The 24,093-nt window shown below is 32.4% G+C and overlaps 2 protein-coding genes across 4 annotated transcripts in view; one reads left to right on the top strand and one right to left on the bottom strand.

Annotated features, from left to right (window-relative positions):
• Positions 1 to 1,222: 1,222 nt before the first annotated feature.
• LOC148598287 (very long chain fatty acid elongase AAEL008004-like) lies at positions 1,223 to 14,612 on the top strand. The gene is made up of 7 exons (XM_088560706.1): positions 1,223 to 1,371; positions 2,827 to 3,014; positions 3,779 to 3,859; positions 8,071 to 8,127; positions 8,946 to 9,051; positions 13,001 to 13,137; positions 14,266 to 14,612. The coding sequence occupies exons 1-7, from the start codon at positions 1,317 to 1,319 to the stop codon at positions 14,443 to 14,445; spliced, it is 804 nt and encodes a 267-aa protein (XP_088416832.1). The 5' UTR covers positions 1,223 to 1,316; the 3' UTR covers positions 14,446 to 14,612.
• Positions 14,613 to 16,204: 1,592 nt separating this feature from the next.
• Positions 16,205 to 24,093, bottom strand: part of LOC148598286 (myotubularin-related protein 9-like) — a 33,126-nt gene continuing 25,237 nt past the window's right edge. For all 3 annotated transcript variants that reach the window (XM_088560680.1, XM_088560681.1, XM_088560682.1), the window contains 5 exons: positions 23,665 to 23,749; positions 22,801 to 22,870; positions 20,830 to 20,929; positions 19,338 to 19,465; positions 16,205 to 16,893 (listed from right to left, as the gene is read on the bottom strand). In XM_088560680.1, the coding sequence (XP_088416806.1) occupies positions 16,809 to 16,893; positions 19,338 to 19,465; positions 20,830 to 20,929; positions 22,801 to 22,870; positions 23,665 to 23,749 (468 nt within the window). In that variant the 3' untranslated portion in view covers positions 16,205 to 16,808. The remainder of the gene's footprint in view (positions 16,894 to 19,337; positions 19,466 to 20,829; positions 20,930 to 22,800; positions 22,871 to 23,664; positions 23,750 to 24,093) is intronic.

Below are 24,093 nucleotides of genomic sequence, written 5' to 3'. Positions count from 1 at the left end.
TGGCAATATTCACCGTTTAGTAAAAAAACCTACCAAAATGACTGTACAATGAAACTGAAAGCAATTTACCGAATTGTAACTAAATGACCCAATTTTCACAAGTTTTCTGTGCTTAGTTCATTCATACCCCAGTCTAAAGTGTTAATGTGATTATATATTAAGTCTTTGTCTTTGTCAGACTATTTTGTAACAATCTTCCTCTTTCCCACACTACAAGGAAACGATAGCATGATCAGGTACAGTCTTGCGAGTAAACCATCTTCTGAACCTATCCCTAGAGACACTAACCTGAGGTCCCTGAGAGTTTTCACCAACCCAATAGTCGGATTTGACTAACCCCGAATTATATCAGATTTTTTCATCATATTTATGAAAATATGCAGTATTACAAATTTTAAAATACCTTAAACATCGCGGCTTCATTCCTTGTATTGCACGTTGTAGAACTTCTTAACAATAAATTTGGCTTCCGATTTCGATAATTTTGGTTTGAAGACTTCTCGTGTACAAGGTGTTTTGGATTGAGATATTCCTATATATTTTATTTTAATGCTGCTGATGAGAGGTCACTCCTTGAAACAAGTATACGGCAGATCGAAAGTTGAAATATATATGATTGGTATTTTTTGTATTTTATCTCATATATATCTCTAATTTCTTATCTCTCGTTGTGTATATACTGATAATCTCACATGTGAGGTTAATTCCAGCCTATGATCGCGATCGAAACAATTTCAGGATAACAAGCTTTTTTGATATGTGATTAGAAGCCTATTTCAGTAAGTAATGAAGGAATATTGTTCCGATTTTGTTTTTTTTTTTTCAAAACTAAATAGTTGCACTAACGATTTATTGTTGCACCCTTTCAGGTAAACATTTTTAAAAGTATTTTAAAGAACATTTAAGCAGTTTGGTTTCATTTTTATTTTCGGCTGGTTTTACATGGATGGCTTCATTTTCTATTTTCTATTTATATCTATGATAATATAAGAAATGTTTCTGTATTTTAAGATTGTATGCGATTAACATGAGTTTGCATTTAACATATATGTGATGAAGTGGAATCCATTGTTTTAGGAAACCTTGACATGGATCAAGAAACCATCTAATTAAACGCAGACATGGCGTACATAAATTTGTACCTAGTCTGCAACATCACGCATTATTGATTTCGCATAAAATCAATGTAAAATGTATAATTATATAAAGTAATGTGAAAAAGAATAAATATTTTATTGCTTGAATGAACACAGAGCTATTAAAGATACCTGATTGATCATACTTTTTAGAACGATTCATAGTTTTATGACTGACCTATGGATTCATTAAGGGATGCCCAAGGCGTTTATTTTGATTTGATGGACATAGCGGGTAAGTGTATATCATTTTATCAAATCAGGCCGGCGTTTCACAAAAATTCTTACGTCGAATGTAGGTCATAAGATGGACATACGTCTAATCTTATATTTGATTCCGTTTCACAAGTAAATTTTGATCGTATCAATCAAGAAGCAATCGACAATTAATATAATGACAATTAGCAGACGAACCAAAAATTAATTTTAATTACGAACTTTCTATACCTTCAAGAAAAAGAGTAAATCTCAAACGCACACGTAAACATAGGTGAAACACACGTAAAGGCAAGAGAGAGAACGAATGACTACCGCTGCGTGGAGCTTGACGTGAATGTAGTCTTAGGTGTACTCGTAAACGTAAAACGTTCGATTTTTTTGTACAACGCTAATCTGGTTAATTTTTTCCATAAGAAAATCTTAAGATAGATTGAACTCCGTAAGGCAATTAAAGAGTTTGAGGCTATTCATAAAAAATCTTAGTGGGAATTCACAGAAATAAAAACTATTGCAAAGTTGATTTAAGAGAGCTGTTGCCTTCTTTTGAAAAGCAATCTTAAGAGAGAACTGTTCGTCTGCTTTAATTATATTTGATGTTGTAACGTATGTTGTTTATGTTACGTGGGCGAAGAAACCATCCCCCTACCTCCCTCCCGCTCATCAACTACAACATGATTTTCTGGTTCAAAATACCTTCAATTGCGAATCAATTTGTCCCAAGAAAAAACTAAAGCATTTTCGTTTTTTTTTTGGCCACTTTTTATACCTTATTGAAACAAAAATTCAAACTTTTATTTTTTTTTATTCTCCGACCATTTGTTCTGCAGAAAGAAGTAAATTGACATATACAGCCATCATGCCGTCAAATCACTCAGCTTTCTAATGGTATAAATAAAATTGCGGTTACAGTTACGGTTATTGGGTTAATATATGCATCACACATATACCCCTACCACACCGAAAAATCCTTTAAATTGACATATTTCCAATGTAAAAATCTCTATAATATTTATGCTTAAGTACACCAAAGCTTATTTGGTATTTAGTACTATCACAATTGATACTCTTGGGTTCTTTTGAAGGCTTGAGGCATATAACTCAATAACCGTGAGTATTATTGTAATTATCGTGATACCATTGGAGAGTTGAAACATATATGCTATATATCATATATAAGCTATATGATTACACCTATACTTATTTAGATCACTCACATTTGATGCCCCAGGATGACTTAGGCGCTCGGACAATGGAGTCAGTAAAATCTTGACTATTTTATCCCATTGGGTACAAAGATAGGCTTATACTGGAAATGAAAAAGAATCCGAGAATATTCTTTGGCGACAAATTGATTTGTAAATAGGAGATTTAAAGATACCTGAATATCATAATGAAGTTGGTGAGTTGGAGGGTTTAACGATGGACCCTCCCAACCTGGATCCGCCACTGAATGTTACTTCAACTTTTTCAGATCCAAGAGTGAAGGACTGGTTTTTAATGTCGTCTCCCTGGCCATGCTTGACAATCATATTCTTGTACTATATTCTAATTAAGATCGGTCCATTAATAATGACCAACAGAAAACCAATGGAATTGAGAAACGTGCTTGTTTTTTACAATGTATTCATGGTGATGATGACGGGATACTGTGGTTTTCAGGTTCCCTATGTTTGACGATGTTATGAGTAATACCAAGCTCCGAAAAGCGCCTAACGTTCGAAATTCACTATAGACGCTACTGACAGCCCTCTCAGAAACGAATCTTGCCAATTCGGGAAAAGTGAATGATTCTACTTGTTAAAGGACGTTTGATTTGTTGAGTAATGTCCAAAAATTTCGAAAGGCTTTTCTGTGGCGGTTAAAGAGAGAGGAAACGAACGTCTGTCGCTGAATGGAGCTTGGAGTGATACATTATTCGATTTATGTGATTGGATTAGATTTCCTATTCTACTAATCGATTATGAAAATCGATAATTGATAAAAGAAATAGTAGAGCCATTATTTCAAGTTTTAATGAAATGTTTATTTAAGTTATTCTTGAAAGCATATATGTATTCGCGCAAATGTTCTCAAAAAGTAAGCTGTTGATATCAAGAATATACAAAAATATAAAAAGGCTTCTGATTCTACTAATCGATTATAAAAATCGATCATCGATAAATCGAAAAGAATCATTAGTGCCATTATTTCAAATATTAATGAAATGGTTAAGTCATTATTGAAAACATGTATATCTTCTCGATAAGAAAATTACTAATATCAAGCATATTAGGAAATATGATAAAAGTCGATTATATTATTTCGATTATTTCCGAAAATCGATTATTTAAAAAAAAAAAGATTGCTAACGGTTTCACAATGTGCGAGTGTTTCAACTTGCAAAACATTTATAAATGGAGTAAGTATAAACGATTTTTTTGTAGTTTTTGTGGTACGGTTGGCTGAATGGATACTCCCTGGGCTGTCAACCAGTTGATTACTCGGATTCACCAGATGCGCTTTGGGTTTGTTATTAATAGCAATATGTTTCACAGTAATATAAAATGCTTTTACACTTGAAAACATGGGCATTATTGCCATTCGAATGTGTGAACGCTTATTTAGGAGCGTACAAGCGTTTAATTTTTTTTTTGAAATTGCAAATATCAGAAAATATTTCTGACAAACTCGTGTGTTTCGTTAAGGTACTTAGGGTGCATTTCCCTTGGTGGTATATCAGTATATACTGTTAACATAGAAACATACATGTAAGAAGAGTCTTCAACAAAATATTGAAATTATCAAAACCGAAAGCAAATTCGTGCTTTTGTGCAAAATATCAAAGGTGATAAAAAGTCAAAATAATAACATATTGTAAAGAGTAGTTTACGTCCCTCCAGAATCCACGTCTTACTTATCTATAGATGCAATAAATGAAATAGAAACAGAATATTTAGAGTAATCAAGGGAATCAAAGTTATAGCGGTAATCAAAGAATGTAATCCATGGACTAAGACCAGACATGGAAAACAGACATACACAACGTGTGAACTATCATACCGATTCGAAATATTCGTACTAATTGGCGCCTTCAATGCAAGAACAGGGGAAAACGATGATTTCATATACATTCGGGAAGACGAATTTAATATAGATATTGAACACATCCCAGCTGATGCCGTGTGCATTTTAGACCGTTTTGGTTTCAAGCGTAAAACGGAAAATATGGATTGAACAAAAAATCGATTTGGAAACCAACTTCTAGAATTTTGCCAAATAAACAATATGTCTATAGTGAACGGGAGAACAAATAGTGACCCGGATGAAAAATTTATTGTACAAAATACAAGAGGAAACACAAGAACAAAATGATGACATTGTATTCAAAATCGGAGAAACTCTAGTAGAAGCTGCAAAGGAAACATTTGGAACGCAAAGTACTAACTACCGAAAACCGAACGATTTCAATACCAACAAAAATAAACCACGATTTGACCAAAACTGCAGACAAGCAAGAACAAGGTTTCAAAACTTCAAAAGGAAACGACATTACTCATTCTTTCATCGCAATCTGGCAAAAGAAGCCAAAAAGAGAGTACAATAAGGCATTAGATAATGGGCAACGCAAGCACAGAGCCGAATTCAATATAAATATGGATGACATTAAACAGCACGATACAAGAGAGTTTTGGAGGTTACTAATTGCGAGTAAAAATACAACTCAACCAAACATAGATTTTAGTAAACTGGTATCATTCTGCAAAGATTTGAACACAGATAATCATATTGTAAACGATGATCACCCTTTGGCAAACAACGTTCAGATAAATGCCGAAATGAACACCAGAATATCTAAGGATGAAATAATGAATGCACTGAAAGAGTAATAAGGCCTGTGCAGGAGATAACATTATAAATGAATATTTCAAATCAACACCGCATTTACTAATTGATATTTTCGAGAAAATCTTAGATATAATATTTGACTCTGGACAACTTCTAAAGCAATGGATAGAAGGAACCATCAAGCCTATATGTAGGAACAAAGGCGACAAACATGACCCCCCCCCCCAAAAAAAAAAAAAAAAACTATCGACCCATCACAATAGTAAGCTGCTTCGGGAAAGTTTGCACTGCTATACTAAATGAACGATTAAGGAAACAATCCGAAAATACGTCTCTACTACAGGAAAGTCAAAACGGGTTCCGTGAAACTTACTCTATTTTTTGTGTTACAGAAAAAAAACGAATCTTTTCGTGTGCTTTTGCAGTGTACTTTGACACTGTAAATATAGGCACACTTTGGTATAAAATACAACTTAATGCGATCAATGGAATAATGTTTAATACAATTTTCAACATGTACCAAAACATCAAATCTTGCTTACAGTAAAATGGTCAAATATCCGAACTTTTCATGAGCGAAATCGGTGTAAGAGAAGGTGAAAATTTAACCCCTTTTTTATTTTCGCTATATCTCAACGATTTTGATGACTTTTTAGCATCAAAAGATATATCCAGACTAAACACAATCACAGATGATATCGAAGAAAAACTAGGTTGTTTTAATAAACTCCTCATTGTACTGTATGCGGTTGACACCATTATTTTATCAGAAACGGCGGAGAAACTACAGAAATGGCTACATGAATTCACGAATTACTGTCAATTATGGCATATGAAATTTAACGTGGCAAAAACTAAAATCGTTATTTTTTCGAGTGGCAGAAAGGCGAATCACCCAATATTTACTTACAACTCACCGATTGAAATAGTGTACAATTTTAATCACCTAGGAATAATTTTCTATAGAATAGGAAATTTTAAACAATGCAAAATGCATCTCAAGGAAAAGGCAACAATCGGTATGTACAACGTACTGACAAAGGGACGAACACATAATCTATGCATTAAATGTTTCTTTTATCTCTTTGAAAAGCTTATCAAGTCAATTCTATTATATGGATGTGAAGTGTGGGGATATGAAAACATTGATATCTTAGAACGGGTTCAAACGAAGTTCTATAAGCTCATTCAAGTCAACATCACCGACTGATGTAGTTTATGGAGAGCTAGGACAATAATCACTAGAAATCGAAGTATAATCAAGGAAAGTTTCATTCTTGACAACACACTTACTTGGTAAAGAAAGCAAACTCGTTGTTGTTATACTAAAATATTTATTGGCGATGAACCGTGAAACAACATTTAGATCTCCCTGGTTAGACATGGTCAAAAGTATTTTGGATAAATGTGGACTATCGTATCTCCCACTACCGCGTACATCAAGAGTGTGATAAAACTTAGACTAAAAGACAAATTTGAGCAGACATGGTGGGCCAGAATCAACGAATCACCAAAGACAACTAATTATCAAATATTCGAGGATTATTTTGATATACTATCGAACAAGGATATACTAACAATAGTACAATTCAGAAGAATTAATCGTAAACGCCCAATCGAAAACGGTAGATGGGATAATATACCAAGAGAACTTTGACTATGTCCTTTATGTAGAAACGATAAAGGAGACGAATGCCACTATCTAATGGAATGTCTTGATTTTTTCATACGGACAGAAATAAAGATATTAATAGAAAATTTACCAGCAATCATAATTCTATAAAGTTTAGTGCGAAAATGAACATAACAAAACACTCAAAACTTCGGAAACTGTGTCAGTGTATAAGGATATTAAATGACAAACTGAATTCTCTCTAATAATTCAAAATTGCCTTTTAATATCTTTGTTTAATTAGATATATTCGTTCCTCAATAACCCTGCCAATGTAATGTTTATATGTATTAAAATGCTATGGTTTTCTCTATGCCCATTGGATACATGGGTTTTTCAGAATAAATGAATGAAAAAAATACATGTACATGTTAAATGAGCATGCTAGCATTGTTCTCCGTTTTATGATCTTATCATTGTCCAGTATTGTAGGCAGTTTTGCTATGATCTAATGTGTGTTTACATTTGTTGAAGGCCTTTGGTATTACTTTGTACAAGAAAATGAAACAAACATGAAAAGGATGAAAAAGTACATCCTGGATCATCCTGGTCCTTAAAATCAAATTGTTCAACCGTTCCTTCTGAACAATGCATTGGTCCCATTGATGTTTATTGTCCCTTGTGTTTCATTCCCCAGGGTGTAGCCGATGACAAAAAAGTTGCCAATAATCTTATCCCCAGACCAAGGGCGCTTTCCATAATTCGGTTCGTTCCAATTGAACCACATATTCGTGTACCATTATTGGTTCGTACCAAATGGTTCGTCTCAGGCGGCGAACCAGCTAGACGAACCGGAAGTAGAATTAGAAAAAGTTGGTTTGTACCTGTTAAAGGAAAACAAGCTTAGTCAAAAGACGGACAGAAACAGAATTAAAATCCTATTCAGGCGTTTTTTAAACTTTTTTTTTAAATTTTATAATTTTGTTATTTGATTTTGAGGTTTTGACAGCGATGAAAATAAATAACTAATCAGTAAGTTGCAATCAATTTCACGAAATGGTCTAAAAGTAGATTCACTCAGATTGCTTTCTTGATTTAGTTCAATATTTATGAAAATCACATTTGGATAAAGACCGACTCTAAACTGCTATAGATGAGCTATTCAAAAACTTACACAGATAACAGATAGTTCATACGTGAAAAAGCAATCATGTAATTGAAAACCCGTATTCTCTACAGATAGTACCAAATGATCAAGATTTACACTTTCGTTTGTAGATAGCAAAGGTGAGTTGGTTGTTCTTTATCTCTAAGTTATTGGAACTGTTGGACACGGCAAGTAAAATAGTATACTTTAATTGTAATTATTTTCGTGGTGTATTTGTTTTCACAAATTTTGCTACCAGTTATTCGCGAAAATAGGAACCCCAAAATATGTATATTTACTGTAAAAGAACAAAGTTACTTTCAAAATAATGCAAACTTTATAAAAAAAATACCAGCGAAAATGTTTTGAAACCATTAATAATGTAAATATAAGTATTATTACAGTATTACTCAAATAAACTCATTGACGAGTTAGATCACAGCAACTTCAATTTTCATTTGGTTCAACATGGTGGCATGTAAGGGAAAAGGGGGGGGGCATCTCGAATATGTCATATAAGGGCAAGTGGACGAGGGTGCAGAAACAAATACGAATTGCGAATTACCAACATCTACTGACCTGTTTGGAATAGAATAGCAAAAGGAGAAAAATACTGTGAAAATTTAGGAATAGATTGGCATGGACTATTTTTTATTTGTTTGTTTTTTTTTCTGTTTTTGTTTTTGTATTTGTTTTGTATTTGCTTTGTTTTGTTTTGTTTTCGTGTTTTTATTTTGTGTTTATATTAAGGCAAAGAGAGCGGAAGGGGAGAGGGGATAGTATTAAATGGGGAATGATATCATACGGAGGTATTGTTTAGTAAATCAGTATGTAATATTCCAGGTACAAACTATATTTGCACGTGTTTCAAGCGTTACTACTTTATTTCAGGCAAAGGTTTTCCCTGGAACATTTTTATTGCGGGTATTGGGGCATGCATTTAAAACAACAATGTTCATGGGTTGTCTTTACAAAAAACTTGATCAAAGATTTACTCTATATACAGGTGTTCTTCGTTTTACGGAAAAAGTTTTCACAAGCCTCTTTTCTTCACGTGTCTCATCATTGCTTGATGCCTTTTGCCATATGGTGTGGGGTTAAATTTGTTGCAGGTAAGTGCTAATCATACTTTCGATCAAGTTTCTAAAGTATTTTTTTTTATGTTAAAACAGTTATTTTCAAACACATTATTTTCTTTTTGTGAGTGCGTTCTTTCATTTCTCTGTAAAATTTAGCAATTTCTAGAAATCCTAGTCATTTCTCTGTAAAATTTAGCAATTTCTCCTGCATGTTTGAAATCCTAGTGCCGAGTATTACACCCCATTTTATTCTCATACTGCTTACGAGAACGACGTGCCATATTGCAGGTTCTTAATTAAAAGTGATATTGCTTACCCAAGCATATATTGTATACGGCAATATTCGTATTTTCTACAAAGCACATTCTTTCAAATTGAATCCACTGGATTTATTAATTGCATTTAATGGATTTCTTCGTGAAGGATATGATTTTTTCAGTGTTAGTTCATTGAAAATTGATTTATTTATATAGCTTACCGTTTTCGGTGTAACTTATTTACCATTGACGTTCCCGATCCAAACTCACACCGATTATTTTCTTTGTGTTTTCGTCAGACTATAATACGCAATCAAAATCCTATACCACAAAGCCTGGGAATAATTTTGGGAGTTAAGACTGTTTAGCAAAAAGGGGCTAGAAACAAGCATTATTCAGACAAAAACGTGGATATACATATTCAGACCTTTTTTTAAAAATTGTATCACTAGGTGACATAACACTTAAGCTTCAACTAATTTAGGGGACTATTACGTAAAACCAAATAAGAATTTGGAACCAAAAAGGGGCCGAAAACAAGCATTTTTCTGATGTCTTGAGAATAACTTGAATAAAAGTGGATGGATATCCTTTAATTGTACTAGAAGATGCCATACCTTAAAAGAAGACTGGAATTGATTTTTAGGGTTGTGACCTGAGCCAGTAAGGAATTAGTTTTAGTTTTAGTTAAAACATATTCATTAAGTAATTTGCATGTTTGAACATCAAGTCAAAACAATAGAATGAAATGAACTATATCAAATTAATTACAGGATTCAGAAACAAGACTTGTTTTAAGGAATTAGGCCTACAAAGAGGCTACTTTACCCCACCTTACTTGCAAAGTGAGGGGTATACAGTGATGGGGTGTCTGTCTGTCTTTCCTCCCTTAAGGGGGGGGGGGGCTTTTCTTATTTAATACTCCTCCTACACCACTGAACAGATTCGAATGTAACTTTCACTGAAACTTCGTTATATTTTCCATTTGCACCTCCTGTTTAAAATCCAAATGGATATGGAGATCAAAAAGAGCATGTCATCGAATATAGAGTGGAGGTGTCAAGTTAATGTGCATTTCCCACAGTTTATCAATGATGTTAACCTACAAAGTAGTTATCTCACTTTTTTAATTTAAAAAATTTACAATGAAATAATGGATATGAAGATTAAATGTAAGCATGTAAATACTATATTCATCAGTTAAATTAAATCCTATGCATAAACACTCATTGAACGAGTAATCAAGGGAACCAAGGTTATAGCCGTAATCAAAAGAATTTAATCCAGGGACAAAGACCAGACATGGAAAACAGACATTCACAACAAAGAACATAAAGTAACTAAAATCATACATACAAAGTAACAAAAGTAAATGAGCAACTCGGACTCCACTAAAACCTGGGTGCACCGGTAGGGTAAGCGTCCTCTGCTTTTCTAGAAACAATTCATTGATACGTGTAACTCACATTTCATTTGTGTGTAGATTTTTATTAGTATTATTATTTTATTCTTTTATTTTTTTATACAAATAAAAACTTGAAAAAAGTATTCAAACTTTTCAATTTATTATTTCAAAAAGATTAAAATTGATTTTTATAATAATTTTGCCTTAATCATTGTAACATCTCATTGGTATTCTGCTTTGTTTTTTCAATATAAAAAAACCGAAAATTTGCCATTTCGCCTAGAGTTTTTTACCTTATTTTTTATCAGTAATACACAACAAAGGCCAAATGTGGATTTTTTAAACAAATCTGTAAATTAATGAGGTGTTAATTAATTTTTATCATTTTTTTTCTTTTAAAGCGTTTAATTTAAAATATTTGAATGCTTATCAAGTTATGATTTGTCTTAATAAAAATTCATTTTATAGATATATATATAATGTATATTTTTTCATATTTTAGTGGAGTCCGAGTTGCTTATTTGCTTTTGTTACTTTGTATGTATGATTATAGTTACTTTATGAATTATGTTCTTTGTTGTGTATGTCTGATTTCCATGTCTGGTCTTTGTTCCTGGATTGCATTCTTTTGATTACCGCTATAACCTTGGTTCCCTTGACTACTCTTTAGTATACATTCAATTTTCAGGGACTAATAAAGACACACCTTGAAGCTTCTGATTATTATAAATGATTTATGAATCTTCACGAATGTGCTGCTGATCTCAGACTGGAACTGTCTTCCGCTGTTGCTTATGTTTTTGTTTTGCTGGAATCATGCTTTTATTACGATTTTGCTCAATCTTTGTTGTACGTCAGTGTACATTGTAATTTGTCTAAGCATTGTTGTATGCTTATAAAAATTGGGATGTGCTTCTTTGAGTCAATTTATTATCAAAATGCTCAGTCAAATCATATTTATTTTGAACTTTATTCTTCAGTTATTATTCATAGTATCCACAACGTGACATAGTTTTCCTTTCCTTTTTCGTCTACCCCGGACTTAACTTTTTATGAGCAACTCGGCTTGTGTTTCTAGAAAAGCAGAGGACGCTTCCCCTACCAGTACACCTGGTCCATGCTCTCAGTATTTAGTGGAGACCGAGTTGCTCATTTACTTTAGTTATTTTAATGTATTATTTTGGTTGCTTTATGTTCTTTGTTGTGTTTGTCTGTTTTCCATGTCTGGTCTTTGTCCCTGGATTACATTCTTTTGATTTCCGCTAGAATCTTGGTTCCCTTGATTACTCATTCATTATATAATAATAACAAAATCAATAACAAACAAAAACAAGTGATTAAAATCAGAAAAAAATATCAAAAGGCCATTCATTAAAAATACTTAATCATATCACAAAATGAAAATAAATGAAATTACAAAAAATACCAACAAACAATATAAAGATCCTACATATGTGTGTACAAGGTTTAAATGATTATAAAATACAAGTAAGACTTAACCATATATTTACATAAGTTCCCATTTTGCTTTGGTCCACTCCAACACTCACTAAGGCGAAATGGGAAAAAAATTATGTCTTTGTGTCGTTGTTACTTTTAAGTTTGATAATGATAAACTAATTATTCTGTTAATACCTTGTTGTCAGGGCCTTTCAGAGCTTACTTAAAGGTTTAATGACACCAGCTGAAAAACTTATGATGACCTCTAAATGTATTTACATTTTAGATTAAGGCAATATGCTGTTACATTTGTTGCATCTTACCATATCCATACTTTGTCATTAGACAATCGGTCCCATCAAATCAAGTTAATCCCTAGTCCAGATAATCATGACGTTCGCTGGAGGTATTTTTTAAAATTTAAATCTGACGTTGATTCCTCAAAGGGAGACGATCAAACAAAATAAAAACCAACGGAAATACTCGGCCATTTCCGCTACTACTTCTATCAGTTTCTGTATGTTGTTCGTTGTTTCTTTTGTATATTTTAGTCTTTTTCTTTACTCGCGAGTTTGTATATTACAGTAACCGTGATTGTCCTTGATTTAAGGTTTTTTGTGAATATAAAAGCTTAATTTCAAACAACCCTAGGCCTGGCTACTTAAATTTTTGTGGAAATTTGATAAGCATGCTCAAGATACACTTCCGTGAGGTAGGGCTTGGGTGAAGAAAATAATTTACCTCGCGGAAGTGTATATTGGGCATGCTTCACGCATGCTCATCGACTAACCCACCATTAGCACCAAAAGGTCTATTCAGTAATTATAACAATTCATAGTTCGTAATAAATCAATGTTTTTTTGTTGTTTTTTTTTTTCAGGTGGATTTTCAACATTTTTCCCAATGATCAATTCCTTTGTCCATACTATAATGTACACATATTATGGGCTTGCAGCTTTGGGACCAAGTTACCAAAAATATCTTTGGTGGAAAAAGTATATGACAAAAATACAAATAGTGAGTAACACCATACTTATAAGCGATATGTGGAGTAAATATCAAGCATGGTATCCGTACGTCTGTCCTTATTTTTATATCCCCACTTGCAAATTTGATCCGAATCAATTTGAGGGTTTCACATTGCAAAATATGGACTTGGTCATTTTTATGAGCAAATTGGAGACCCATCTCTTATCCATTACTCCTCCTATACCACTAAATGAAATTGAAAGAAACTCAAAGAAGCTATATAATATGTTCCCATTGTGCACATCTTTTCTACGATTTTGATCTGAATTAACTTGGGAGTTGCGCATAGCAAACAATAGACATAGTCATTTTTAATATGGTTAAATGGGTGACCCATCTCTTATCCGTTGCTCCGCTTACACCACTCAATGGAATTGAATTAAACGTGCACAGAATCTTTATTACATGTTCCCACTGTGCACTTTCTATTTTAGATTGTGATCACAATCAAAATAAAGGTTAAAATGCGCATGTTATCAAATGAGCGAATGGGGTATCAAGTTTTTCTATTTAAAAAAAAATGTTTGGTTAGTTTTCTCTGCAACTATCTCTCACAATACCTTTCATATTTTGACAGAAGCTTTTTATTGGTACAATTGCAATTGGGGTAGACATATGGTAAGGGGCACAACTCGTACAAATTATTGGAACGTTTTACATCCATTTCATGTAAGCATCAAAGTAACTTTGACAGATATTACTGTATTTCAAATGAAAGCTTAATAGGCTTTGGTGAAATTGTTGAATGTGATACCAACACATTGCTGATTTTAAAAGTCATGTCCCTTACCCTAGGTCTACCTCCTTAATTTCTACTTGGAACGATAGCAAAATCCTGTTTGACGACTTTGTATATATTTTGATCATATAGGTGGGAGTTGGAGCATTCTTTAGTGCGTTTTACATTTTTTTTCAAGCATCAATAGCAAAATTATTTTTTTATTCGACATTTCCATTGTTAGGCAGTGTGAGAGATATTGAATCATATTTTTATCCATGGTAAAGTGAAACATATGGTAAACTTTTGATTGTTTTTTTTTTAATTTCAGAAAACAAACTCCTCCGCTAATGACATGCGAAGTTTTTAATGATAACTTATAAATTTTCTTATTTCAGGCTCAGTTCACTGTCATGATTGTCCATGCGTCTCAGTTATTTTTCATCGAGTGTGACTATCCGAAATTTTTTGCATGGTGGACAGGATTAGGAGCTGTTTTCTATGGAACACTTTTCACTAACTTTTACATACAGGCGTATCTAAAATCTAGAAATGAACATTCAAACAAAAGACAGTAAAGATAACGTCGGCAGGAAAACGAAATTTAATGGCGATGTCTTGCAAAATGGCTGTGACGAGAAGTCAGATTACACCTAATTAAAGGCATAAACATTATCCGAGGGAGAAATTGTCATGAGCGTCGAAGTTCTAATAATTCTTTCAGTCATTTTCGAAAATAAAAGAAAAGAAAATAATACTAGTTTAGGGTGTTGGTCTGTATTGTAAACTTTGGTGATATTGTCCTCCATTTACACCATATACCCCTCCCATTCCCTGTAGAAAATTGAACATCCCCACATTGCATTTTCTATATCAAATAGTTACATTATAAAACGGATTTTTTGATATTTCTAAAATTCATTAACATTTAATTATTTAAAAGAGTAATCAAGGGAACTAAGATTCTAGCGGAAATCAAAAGAAAGCAATCCAGGGACAAAGACCCGACATGGAGAACAGACATACACAACAAAGAACATAAGGTACCCAACATAATACTACAAAGTTAAAAAAGTAAATGAACAACTCAGACTCCACTAAAAATAAAGTACACAGTAGAGACTACTTTTGAACAACAAACACACAGATTAGGGAATGACCATTTGTTTATTTTCTACGATGTGTAGGTCAGAATATTTATTTTAAATTTTTTTCAGGTCCAGAATATTTATTTTCAAAATCTTCTAGGCCCCAACCTCAGAATCAAATGGTCGTTCCCTTACGCACTTGAGTAATACAATACACAGATCTAAGTTCGGTGTGATTTTGGTATAACAAAGAGAAGTGGCCATTTGACCAAGAAATGGTAAATGAAACCATGACTGGAGCACAAAAGCTTTGAAATAAGAAATAAACCACTCTTGGAAGATTGCCAATATCCAGGTGTTGTGAAATACGTTTCACATATATTAATTATCCTGAAGTATTTTTGGAATTATAACAGTTTTTGGAAGACAAAAATATACTTAGGGATAATGGTTTAGCATTGTCTTACCATTTAAGTTATTAATTATTATCATTTTAACAGAAGTCTGTCGCTGCCAGGACTGGTTAGATGTGGGTTTAAATTCCGTGTTTTGAGTATATTAGTCTTGTTATAGAATATTGTTGTATATAGTTATGTTTTATTTGTTCTGCATATTTGTCAGTCGCGTCAGGGTTGTGAACGTCTTTTATTCCGCGAAATTAGTGTATTGCGGGAAATTTCATGCGTTGTCGTCAACAATCTGACGTTGGTGTTTCTACTGAAAACAAAGTTGGTAAATTCGAAATTCGACTGTCCCAGGGATCGGTTGTGTTGTTCCCTTAACCTGTTTATTTGCCACGTTTGGACTTGTGGATATTTATATAGTCAACGATAAGCTTTATAGCTCTTTTTATACACATCTTCCTGTATTTCAAGTGTTTTTAGACGGTGAATTTCGTAACGCTTTTACTTGAAGGTGCTGTTTTTGTTAGCCCAACCCCGGCCTAGATTTGATATTTTATTATTATCACTGATAATTATTTAGTGTTATATTTATACTTTTGTCTAAATTACTGACATTATGCAGGTTCTTTGACTTGGGTAACGGAATTTGTATAGTGCTTTTGGATTGTCAAAATTATATTCCTGCATAATAAACTATTCATTTTTATACGTGTTACATGCAGCTTCTATGCCCATCAGTTTCTGATTATTTCATAGATTTCTGCTCGGTTTCCTAGTTTTACAAATACAGGCAAAATTGTACACTGAGCATTATTATAACAATGATGTGACAAAAACAACAGAGGCATGGTACAATACATTTAATTATCACAGTTTCACTAATCAATACATTTTATTGCACATATTTATAACTTTGTTCATGTATGAAATTCTTAAATTCTAATTTTTTATCTTTATGATAGCAACATAACATAACAAATGTAGTTCAGTCTTAAGAACTCATAAATGATTCTGTAATGATGAAAAAATGGGACTTGGGTAGTCTTATAATTGTAGGTCTCTTCAAATGAAGAAGAATAGAAATCAGTCTTGTTAGAAACTAGCAGCTCTTTTCACAAAAAATCCTAGGAGACAAATTAGTCAAGTTATGACCTCACAATACTTCGATCTATTATGACTTTGTATTTACTATTAATTTTACACTTTTCATATTTTGTGAAAAGGTTTGTAGAATTAATTCATGTCACATGAAACAACATGTAGGAAAGCCATTTTTCAAATTATATCAGCCATTATAATTATTGAAATAAATCCCCAAATTGCCCCAAAATGTGCCCACTGCTTGTCCCCATAGTAAGACCCTCACTGATGAAATTAAGATGATAGGTGTTATATTATCACAATATTCACACATCATTGGAATGATTGTTTTTGTTCTAGTTTTTGACCTTATTCAGGTATACAGTCTACACCAAGTTCCGACGGAAGAATGAGACCAACTCCTAATGCTTCTCTCTCCAGTGAAGCTAGTTGTCTGCAAGAAAAAAAAACCCAAAGTATTTCAATGAAAATATTCAAGTACCAGTATATATCTGACTATTAAGTACCAATCCATATAATATCCAGACACTGCCGATATATATTTATCTTCATTCTTTCACTAGTTAGTCATGTTCTTTGACTTGTTTTTAAAACTGTTTAAGTACATGTACCAGTTCATATAAAATCCAGAGACTGCCTATGGTAGAGGTGATTTATGGTGTAGAAAAACAAACAAGAACTTTTTTCAGTCGACTTATACCGGTACTTTGTTTTTATATGTTGGTCCTTTCTGAATCCAAATCTATATTTTTGAGAAAAAAAAAATACATTCATCTCCCACTTAAATCAACCAATTCAAGAACAACAACTCTTGCAATGTGTCAATTTTATACTCAATCTATACAATTTTTTATCTCTAAAGTGCAAGTTTCTCAATTAGAAATAAAACTGAATTGGACAGATTTTTGTCATGACTAAATCACCTCCTGCCTGATTTTTATAAATACATGTACTGATACTTAATACATGCCCATCATTGTTTAATTGCCCTGTGTGATTAAAAATGCATGTGACTTTGAACCACCAGGAGCTGAAGTTAGCTTGTGTGTGAAAAAATTATATTTACTATCTCAACCGGAAAAATGAGAAAAAGGAGAAGGTACAAAAAGGGCCATATTTTACCAAAAAATATTTTGAAGTAAATAACAAAAATGTGATATGCATCATTAAATGGATGTTTATATTTTTTCAAATGGATTTAAACTTTTACCATTTCATAAATTTTCATTTTTATGGAAGGTGAAAATTTGTCAAAAACTACAAAATTGGGGAAAATGCCATCTTTCAAAGCTAATGTTGTTATTTTCAAGGGTCTCTGTCAATGTGACCCAGGAATATCTTAACTGATTTTGACTACTATTACAACATAAACAATAATTTTGGGTCAAGTTGGTGGAGGCACTAAAAAATAAAAAAAAAGCTCCAAAAGGTGTCAAAATTTTGCCTATTCAATGGAAAATTTGCAGATTTCCTGAATATAGAAGTCATATTTGCAATCGTTGAAACAGGATATGCTTATAAATATGGTTGAACATGCTAAATCATCCACTATACATTCTAAACAGCAATAAAAAACTAGAAGCCCTGTTATCACAGGAGCCCCTGCTTCAATTGTAAGTAACATTTTTTTTTTTATAGTAAACCAAATGTGTCTGTAAGACACTAATAATGCCCTCGCTCACTAGATTTGCCAAATTAAGAACATGTTTATTTTTGTATGAAGACATGGTTTGCAGATTCAGAAATCCTTTCAAGACTTGTGATAGTCATGGTCTGTTGGTTCAGTTCAATCCTTCCAAGACTTGCAATGACAAACTTTTCCAGTACCATAACTCGAAAAATTTGGGGATCAATATGTGGATCAGAAATTCCTAAATATATGCATATCTACCTATTGTATCGTGGCCACATAGTGTCATGAAATTTTGTTTGGTAGTGTCTGACTAGTTGCAATGTGAAAAAGCAGACTGATGGACGGACTGAGGGACACAAAAAAAATGTTAATACCACCAATAACAAATCCCCAACTTTGTTGCTGGGGATACATTTCTGACAAAAACTACAAAGTCTAACTATCACCCAGTTCCATAATATTCCGAAGTCCAACTATAACCCAATTCCGTAATATTCTTAAGTCCAACTATAACCCATTTCCATAACATTTCATAAAAATCAAGATCCTATGACCTTGCACACCATCATTGTGTGTAAAAACATCCTGCAAAACAATTTTAGATGAGGAGATAGCCATACAAGCCATATAGCCCTATTTCTGATGAAAAGGACTAATTCTAACTTTCACCAATTTCCAAAATGTTTCACGAAAATCAAAATTCTTTAGCACTGCACACCGTCATCATGTGTAGAAACATTCTGTAAAATATTATAGATGTAGTTCAAAAACTGTACAAGGAAATCGCCCGACAAGCCATGATCTATATATTTCTGTAAAAAAATGACTAAGTGTAAATATCACCAATTTCTGTAATATTTCACGAAAATCCTTTGGCCCTGCACAACTTCATCATGTGTAGTAAAATGTTTTAAATGTAGTTCAAAAACTGTACAAGGAGATAGCAAGACAATCCATGATCATGTGTAATCCAGACAGACGGACGGACAGACAGACAGGAGTAAATTAATATGCCCCCCGACAGGTTGTCACAGGGGCATAAAAATCCAATATCAATATCATATTTCAAGTCATATAGGGAGCCAAATATGGGTGTTATCGTTCCTTGTTCTTTTTTTTTTATTTTGGAGCATTTCAGATAATCAAATGAATCTTACACTTATTAAGTGTTTCATTGAATGTGAGAAATTTCTATCAAAATTTACTAGTAAATGACATTTTGTGTATCTGAGAGCATATCTTACCTCCTAAGTTTGTTGACTTTAGATCTCAGTTCTTTGTCATATTCCCTGATCTTGTTGACCTCCTGCCAACATTCTCTCTGTTTTGATTGGTTAATTATTGACCTCTGGTACAAACCAGACCACAACACCTATAAATAATTAAGTAGTAGTCTTTATAAGAATCATGCAAATTCTGTTATATACGATAAACTCCCAAAAAGAGGTACAAGTTTTTAATTTGTCAATAAGTTGTTTTGTGGGCCTTCATGATGAAATATGTCATCATTTATTCCGATCTGTCTGCTCTAAGGAGTTAGTTAACGTTGAAAATTCAATAGTTTCTATTGTGTTCCAGCGTCATTTACTGAGTAACCCCCTTAATTTTGAATTCTTTATAATTAATATCTCCTATGAACAGGAGTTATATGAAAATCCACATGTTAATTTCTGTTTACTATAACATTTTAAACAAAATATAAAAAATAAAAGTATGTAGGCTTTCCAACCATGAATCACATTTTGCATGATTCTTAGCTGTACTACTACTCAATATTTGAATTCCTTACAAGTATTGGTATTAGTATTCATGGATGCCAAATTTTGTGACTTCTTCCATGTACAGGGGTATAAAATTTTCGTTGTCTTCATTTTTAGAGTCCATAGATATGACACATGGGAAATAAATGTGAAATATCTGGACCTAAATCTGGCATGTTTTTACTTTTGGGATTCCCTGAATCATAATTAAGACCTCACAAAAATTACACATTTTATGGTATTCTAGCACTAACAAGTCCTGGAACACACAGTAAACATTTGTATACACTTTTTGGGACAAATACTTTGAATCTGAAGTAATATATATGTTTTTAAAAACCATTCAGCAAGAGCCTGAGTGGATTCTAGCTCAATTAGAAGGCTTCCAGTTACATATTGTATATTGAAAAGTTAAGGGATTCACAGATTTTTCAAAATCCTCGAGACCATATTAAAGAGTTTAAAACCAAACTAGACAAAAAAAAAAAAAAACACTCCAAAACTTCAAAGTAAATCTGACAAAATATTTATATAAGTTCCATACACTTCATTTACATAACGGAAAAAAAAACTTGCTATATAATGTCTAGGTACACACTGAAAACTTGCCATACCAGTTGAGACGCTGTCTCATGTGGGAGATTTTTACGGAAAAACAAATTATTGATATTTAGATTTTTTCACAGAAAATTAAGTAATTTTAACCAAAGACCGAAAACAAATCTATCTTTTTTTATGTGGGAGATTTTTATTGATTTGTGGGAGTCACCCCCATAATGTGGGAGGGACAACAGGTGTGAATTTGTCTGCTTATTAACATATCTTGTCAGTGGTAGATGTTTAAAGTTGTCTTTGCCCTCAATCTTGCAAACATAATTTTGCTTCTGAAATCAATAATACATTCTTTTTCGAATTGAGATGAAAACACTGCAGTCTAATGATAGTCTAATATACAAGTACATATTTTAATACTTACTAAACTTTGTGGAGCTACTGAGGGCCATATAACCCTAGGATTAGGATCATACATGGGATTTAAGTATTTTTGTAGAACTTCTGGTCTGGCTAAATATGTCCTACAAAATCAAAATGTAAGTTTATTGAAATCAAAGGCAAACACTGAAACAAAACTTATCATATTGAACACTAAACCCAATATTTATAGTCTATTGATTTCCACCTAAAACTTGGTTCCCTTGATTACTCTTTCTTACACAGATATTGTTCACATGAAATTCCTGTTTACCAAGCTTCACATGAATTTCACATGTGACTTACAGTAACAGAAAAGTCATGTAATGTTAACAATGAACTCACTATTACACTAAACATAAATTTCATGTAAAAATTTCATATGAAATTATGTGAAGTCTATATTCACATGAGTTTCATGTGATCTCTCACATATTTTATTTTCTAAATACAAGTGACAATCATCTGAAGATCACATGAAAATAATGTGAGAAAAGTTTGCCAGTGTACCAACAACAGATACAAATTTTCTTCACACGAAGAACTTCAGGAGCAAATCCAGTGAACCCTGTCTAAACAGAACCACTTTCAGATTGAAGGTTTTCTTCTAATTAGGCAGGTGTTTAATTCACAAAGGTTAAAGAAATACAGAAACTTATATGCAGTAACTATAGAAGTCTTGTTTGCACAAGTTTCCAGTTTATTCAGGATAGGGTTTAAACAGGGGACTGTAACATGAACACCATGTAATTTAATATTTTTAATTGGTTTGCAACGATACACATGAACTGCTGACAACACATATTGAGATATTATGGACAAATAATGATATGAATCACAATACCTATTGTGAACAATTACCCAGACAGAGAAGGCTCTAGTTCCACGCCTGTTTCCATTTTTTCAATTAAGGCCACTTACATGAATAAAAAAAAAAATGTAGAACACAAGTTTCGCACACCATAAGAACAAAGATTATTTTTTTCCCAAATTCAATATTTTACGATGTATTAATGTTTGAATAAACTAACAGCACATTTTTGTACATTCTAAAAAAATCAATATTGTCATATCTTAAAACAGACGCACTTGTTTTGTGTATCGTATCCACGGGCAAAATATTGTGATATATTGTTCTACTCCTAATTTTTAATATCAAATGTACCTTTTTCAATGGGAAAGAGTAATCATGGGAACAAAGTTTCTAGTGGAAATCTAATTAAGACTAGAAAGGGAAAACAGACGAACACAACAAAGAACATGAAATAACCCAAATAACACGTACAAAAACAGAAAAAAGCAACCCAGACTCTACTTAAAACTGGGAGTATGGACTATGGAAGATAAGTAATTGTACCTTACAATCCTGACATGCTAATTTTAATAATGTTTGATTGAAAAATAATGTATTGCTTATTACATGCATATCACTTGAATATAGCAAAATGTCAATAACTGTCGAGAAAAAAAAACTGACAGCTCTGCAATCTTTTAATTTAATTCAATGAATTGAAGAGCTTGTTTCTTGATATGCTAAGAAAGAAAAATTTTCATAACATATCCCATAACATTATAATTTTTATCTTTCATTTATGATAGTATGGCAACTGCAGTAGAATTTTTTGCATACAAAATCAATTACACAGAATTTACACAAATTCTATTATTGTCTCAATCTACTATACAGCCAGTAAAATAGTTAACTTCAGGAAATAGAGATAGTCTTCTATTAATTGAATGATCATAACATGATAAAATGTTTACGGCAGTTAATTTGACAATTCACATTAAAAGATTTAAACTTTCTATCAGTCCTTAGGTATTTTAATCCAAGTTTGATAGAAAATTTAAATCTCTCTGACAATTGTCCAGTTAACCACGATAAGAAATTCTTCGAATAATTGTTATTTAATCTAAGTAAGATTATTTCTATTCCCTGAAATTAAGTATAACACTCACTGTAATTGAAACTTACCACAATGAAACTGTCCTAGATGATAATTTACATTCTTTTCTCTCTTTTTCATTATTGCACAAAAATGTTCCTGAAATCAAAATTAATCATAATAGCATATCTCCAATACCAGTTAGTAATGCTTACAGACACAAATGTAAAAAAAAACATAAATATAAGACATTTAAATGAAATGTTACCTGAAACATCAATAACATACATGTATTGATTGCAACTCAGTAATTACTGCACATCTAGAAGATGCATCTGATGATCTCTGATTTTCTTAAGGAAGTAGACCTAAAGTAAGGGACACAACTCTTACAAATCATTGGAATGTTTGTATTCAGTATTTTTCATCAGTCTTATGTAAGCATCAAAGTAACTTGGATTGATTTCATTCTGTTTCAAATGAAAGCTTGATAGGCTTTGGTGAAATTGAATATGATACAAACATATCACTGATTTCAATAGTAATGTCCCTTACCCAAGGTCTGCCGACTTAAATGAAAATAATGATGTACAGATATGTGATGTTTTTTTCTGCATGAAGTCATCTTATTGCACATGTTCGTTATTATTGGAAGAAAGTCCACAACTCATGTAATTGCTATTTTTCTCAAGAAATATAAGTCAGAAAAAGGGGGAGGGATGTTCTGGGGTTAAAAATTACTTGTTTTGTAAAATTTGAAGACAAATTTAGGCAATAAAAAAAATAATAAAAGCCCTGAATGCCACTTTTCAAAATCTCTGGATCTGCCCCTGTTCACACAAGCTTTTCTACAATGCAGTGAATGTAAACATCACAAAATAAGTTGGTGTACTAAAAGCTGTCAACTGTCATTTCATACTACTATAAAAACAGCAAATTTTATCTTTACTTACCAAACTGAGATGAGTATGCATGCTCAAACAACATAACAAGAAAATCTTCACTGAACTCAAAAGAACATGGAAACTGTTGCCAAATCTAAAATAAAAATAACATGAAATTGCACATGTGCTAAAATGTGTTAGGGTTTCCTCATTGATCATTGAAGAACCACTGGTGGTCTTGAGCTGACATTTTTCATCACAGTGGGGTCATTGTCTCTTTGACATATTCATAGTTTGCATTCTTGTTACATCATATTCCTACCTATTCAAACAGCATACAAAATCATTTGAAATAAATGTCTCATCTATACAGAAAGCAACATATTTAATTTGAAATTAATCCATCTACTGGGAATTGATATAGTTGAAATGAAATTTGGATGGACAGACATGGTTTTTTTCCTATATACCACCAATTTGTTGAGTGGGGTATAAATA

The sequence above is a fragment of the Perna viridis genome, chromosome 14 (genome assembly GCF_037379345.1).
Source record: "Perna viridis isolate PV_CMFRI_1.1 ecotype Kerala chromosome 14, ASM3737934v1, whole genome shotgun sequence".
Lineage (NCBI taxonomy): Eukaryota > Metazoa > Mollusca > Bivalvia > Mytilida > Mytilidae > Perna > Perna viridis.
The sequence above is the reverse complement of the archived record's forward strand: the minus strand, read 5'-3'. Positions and strand labels throughout refer to the sequence as shown.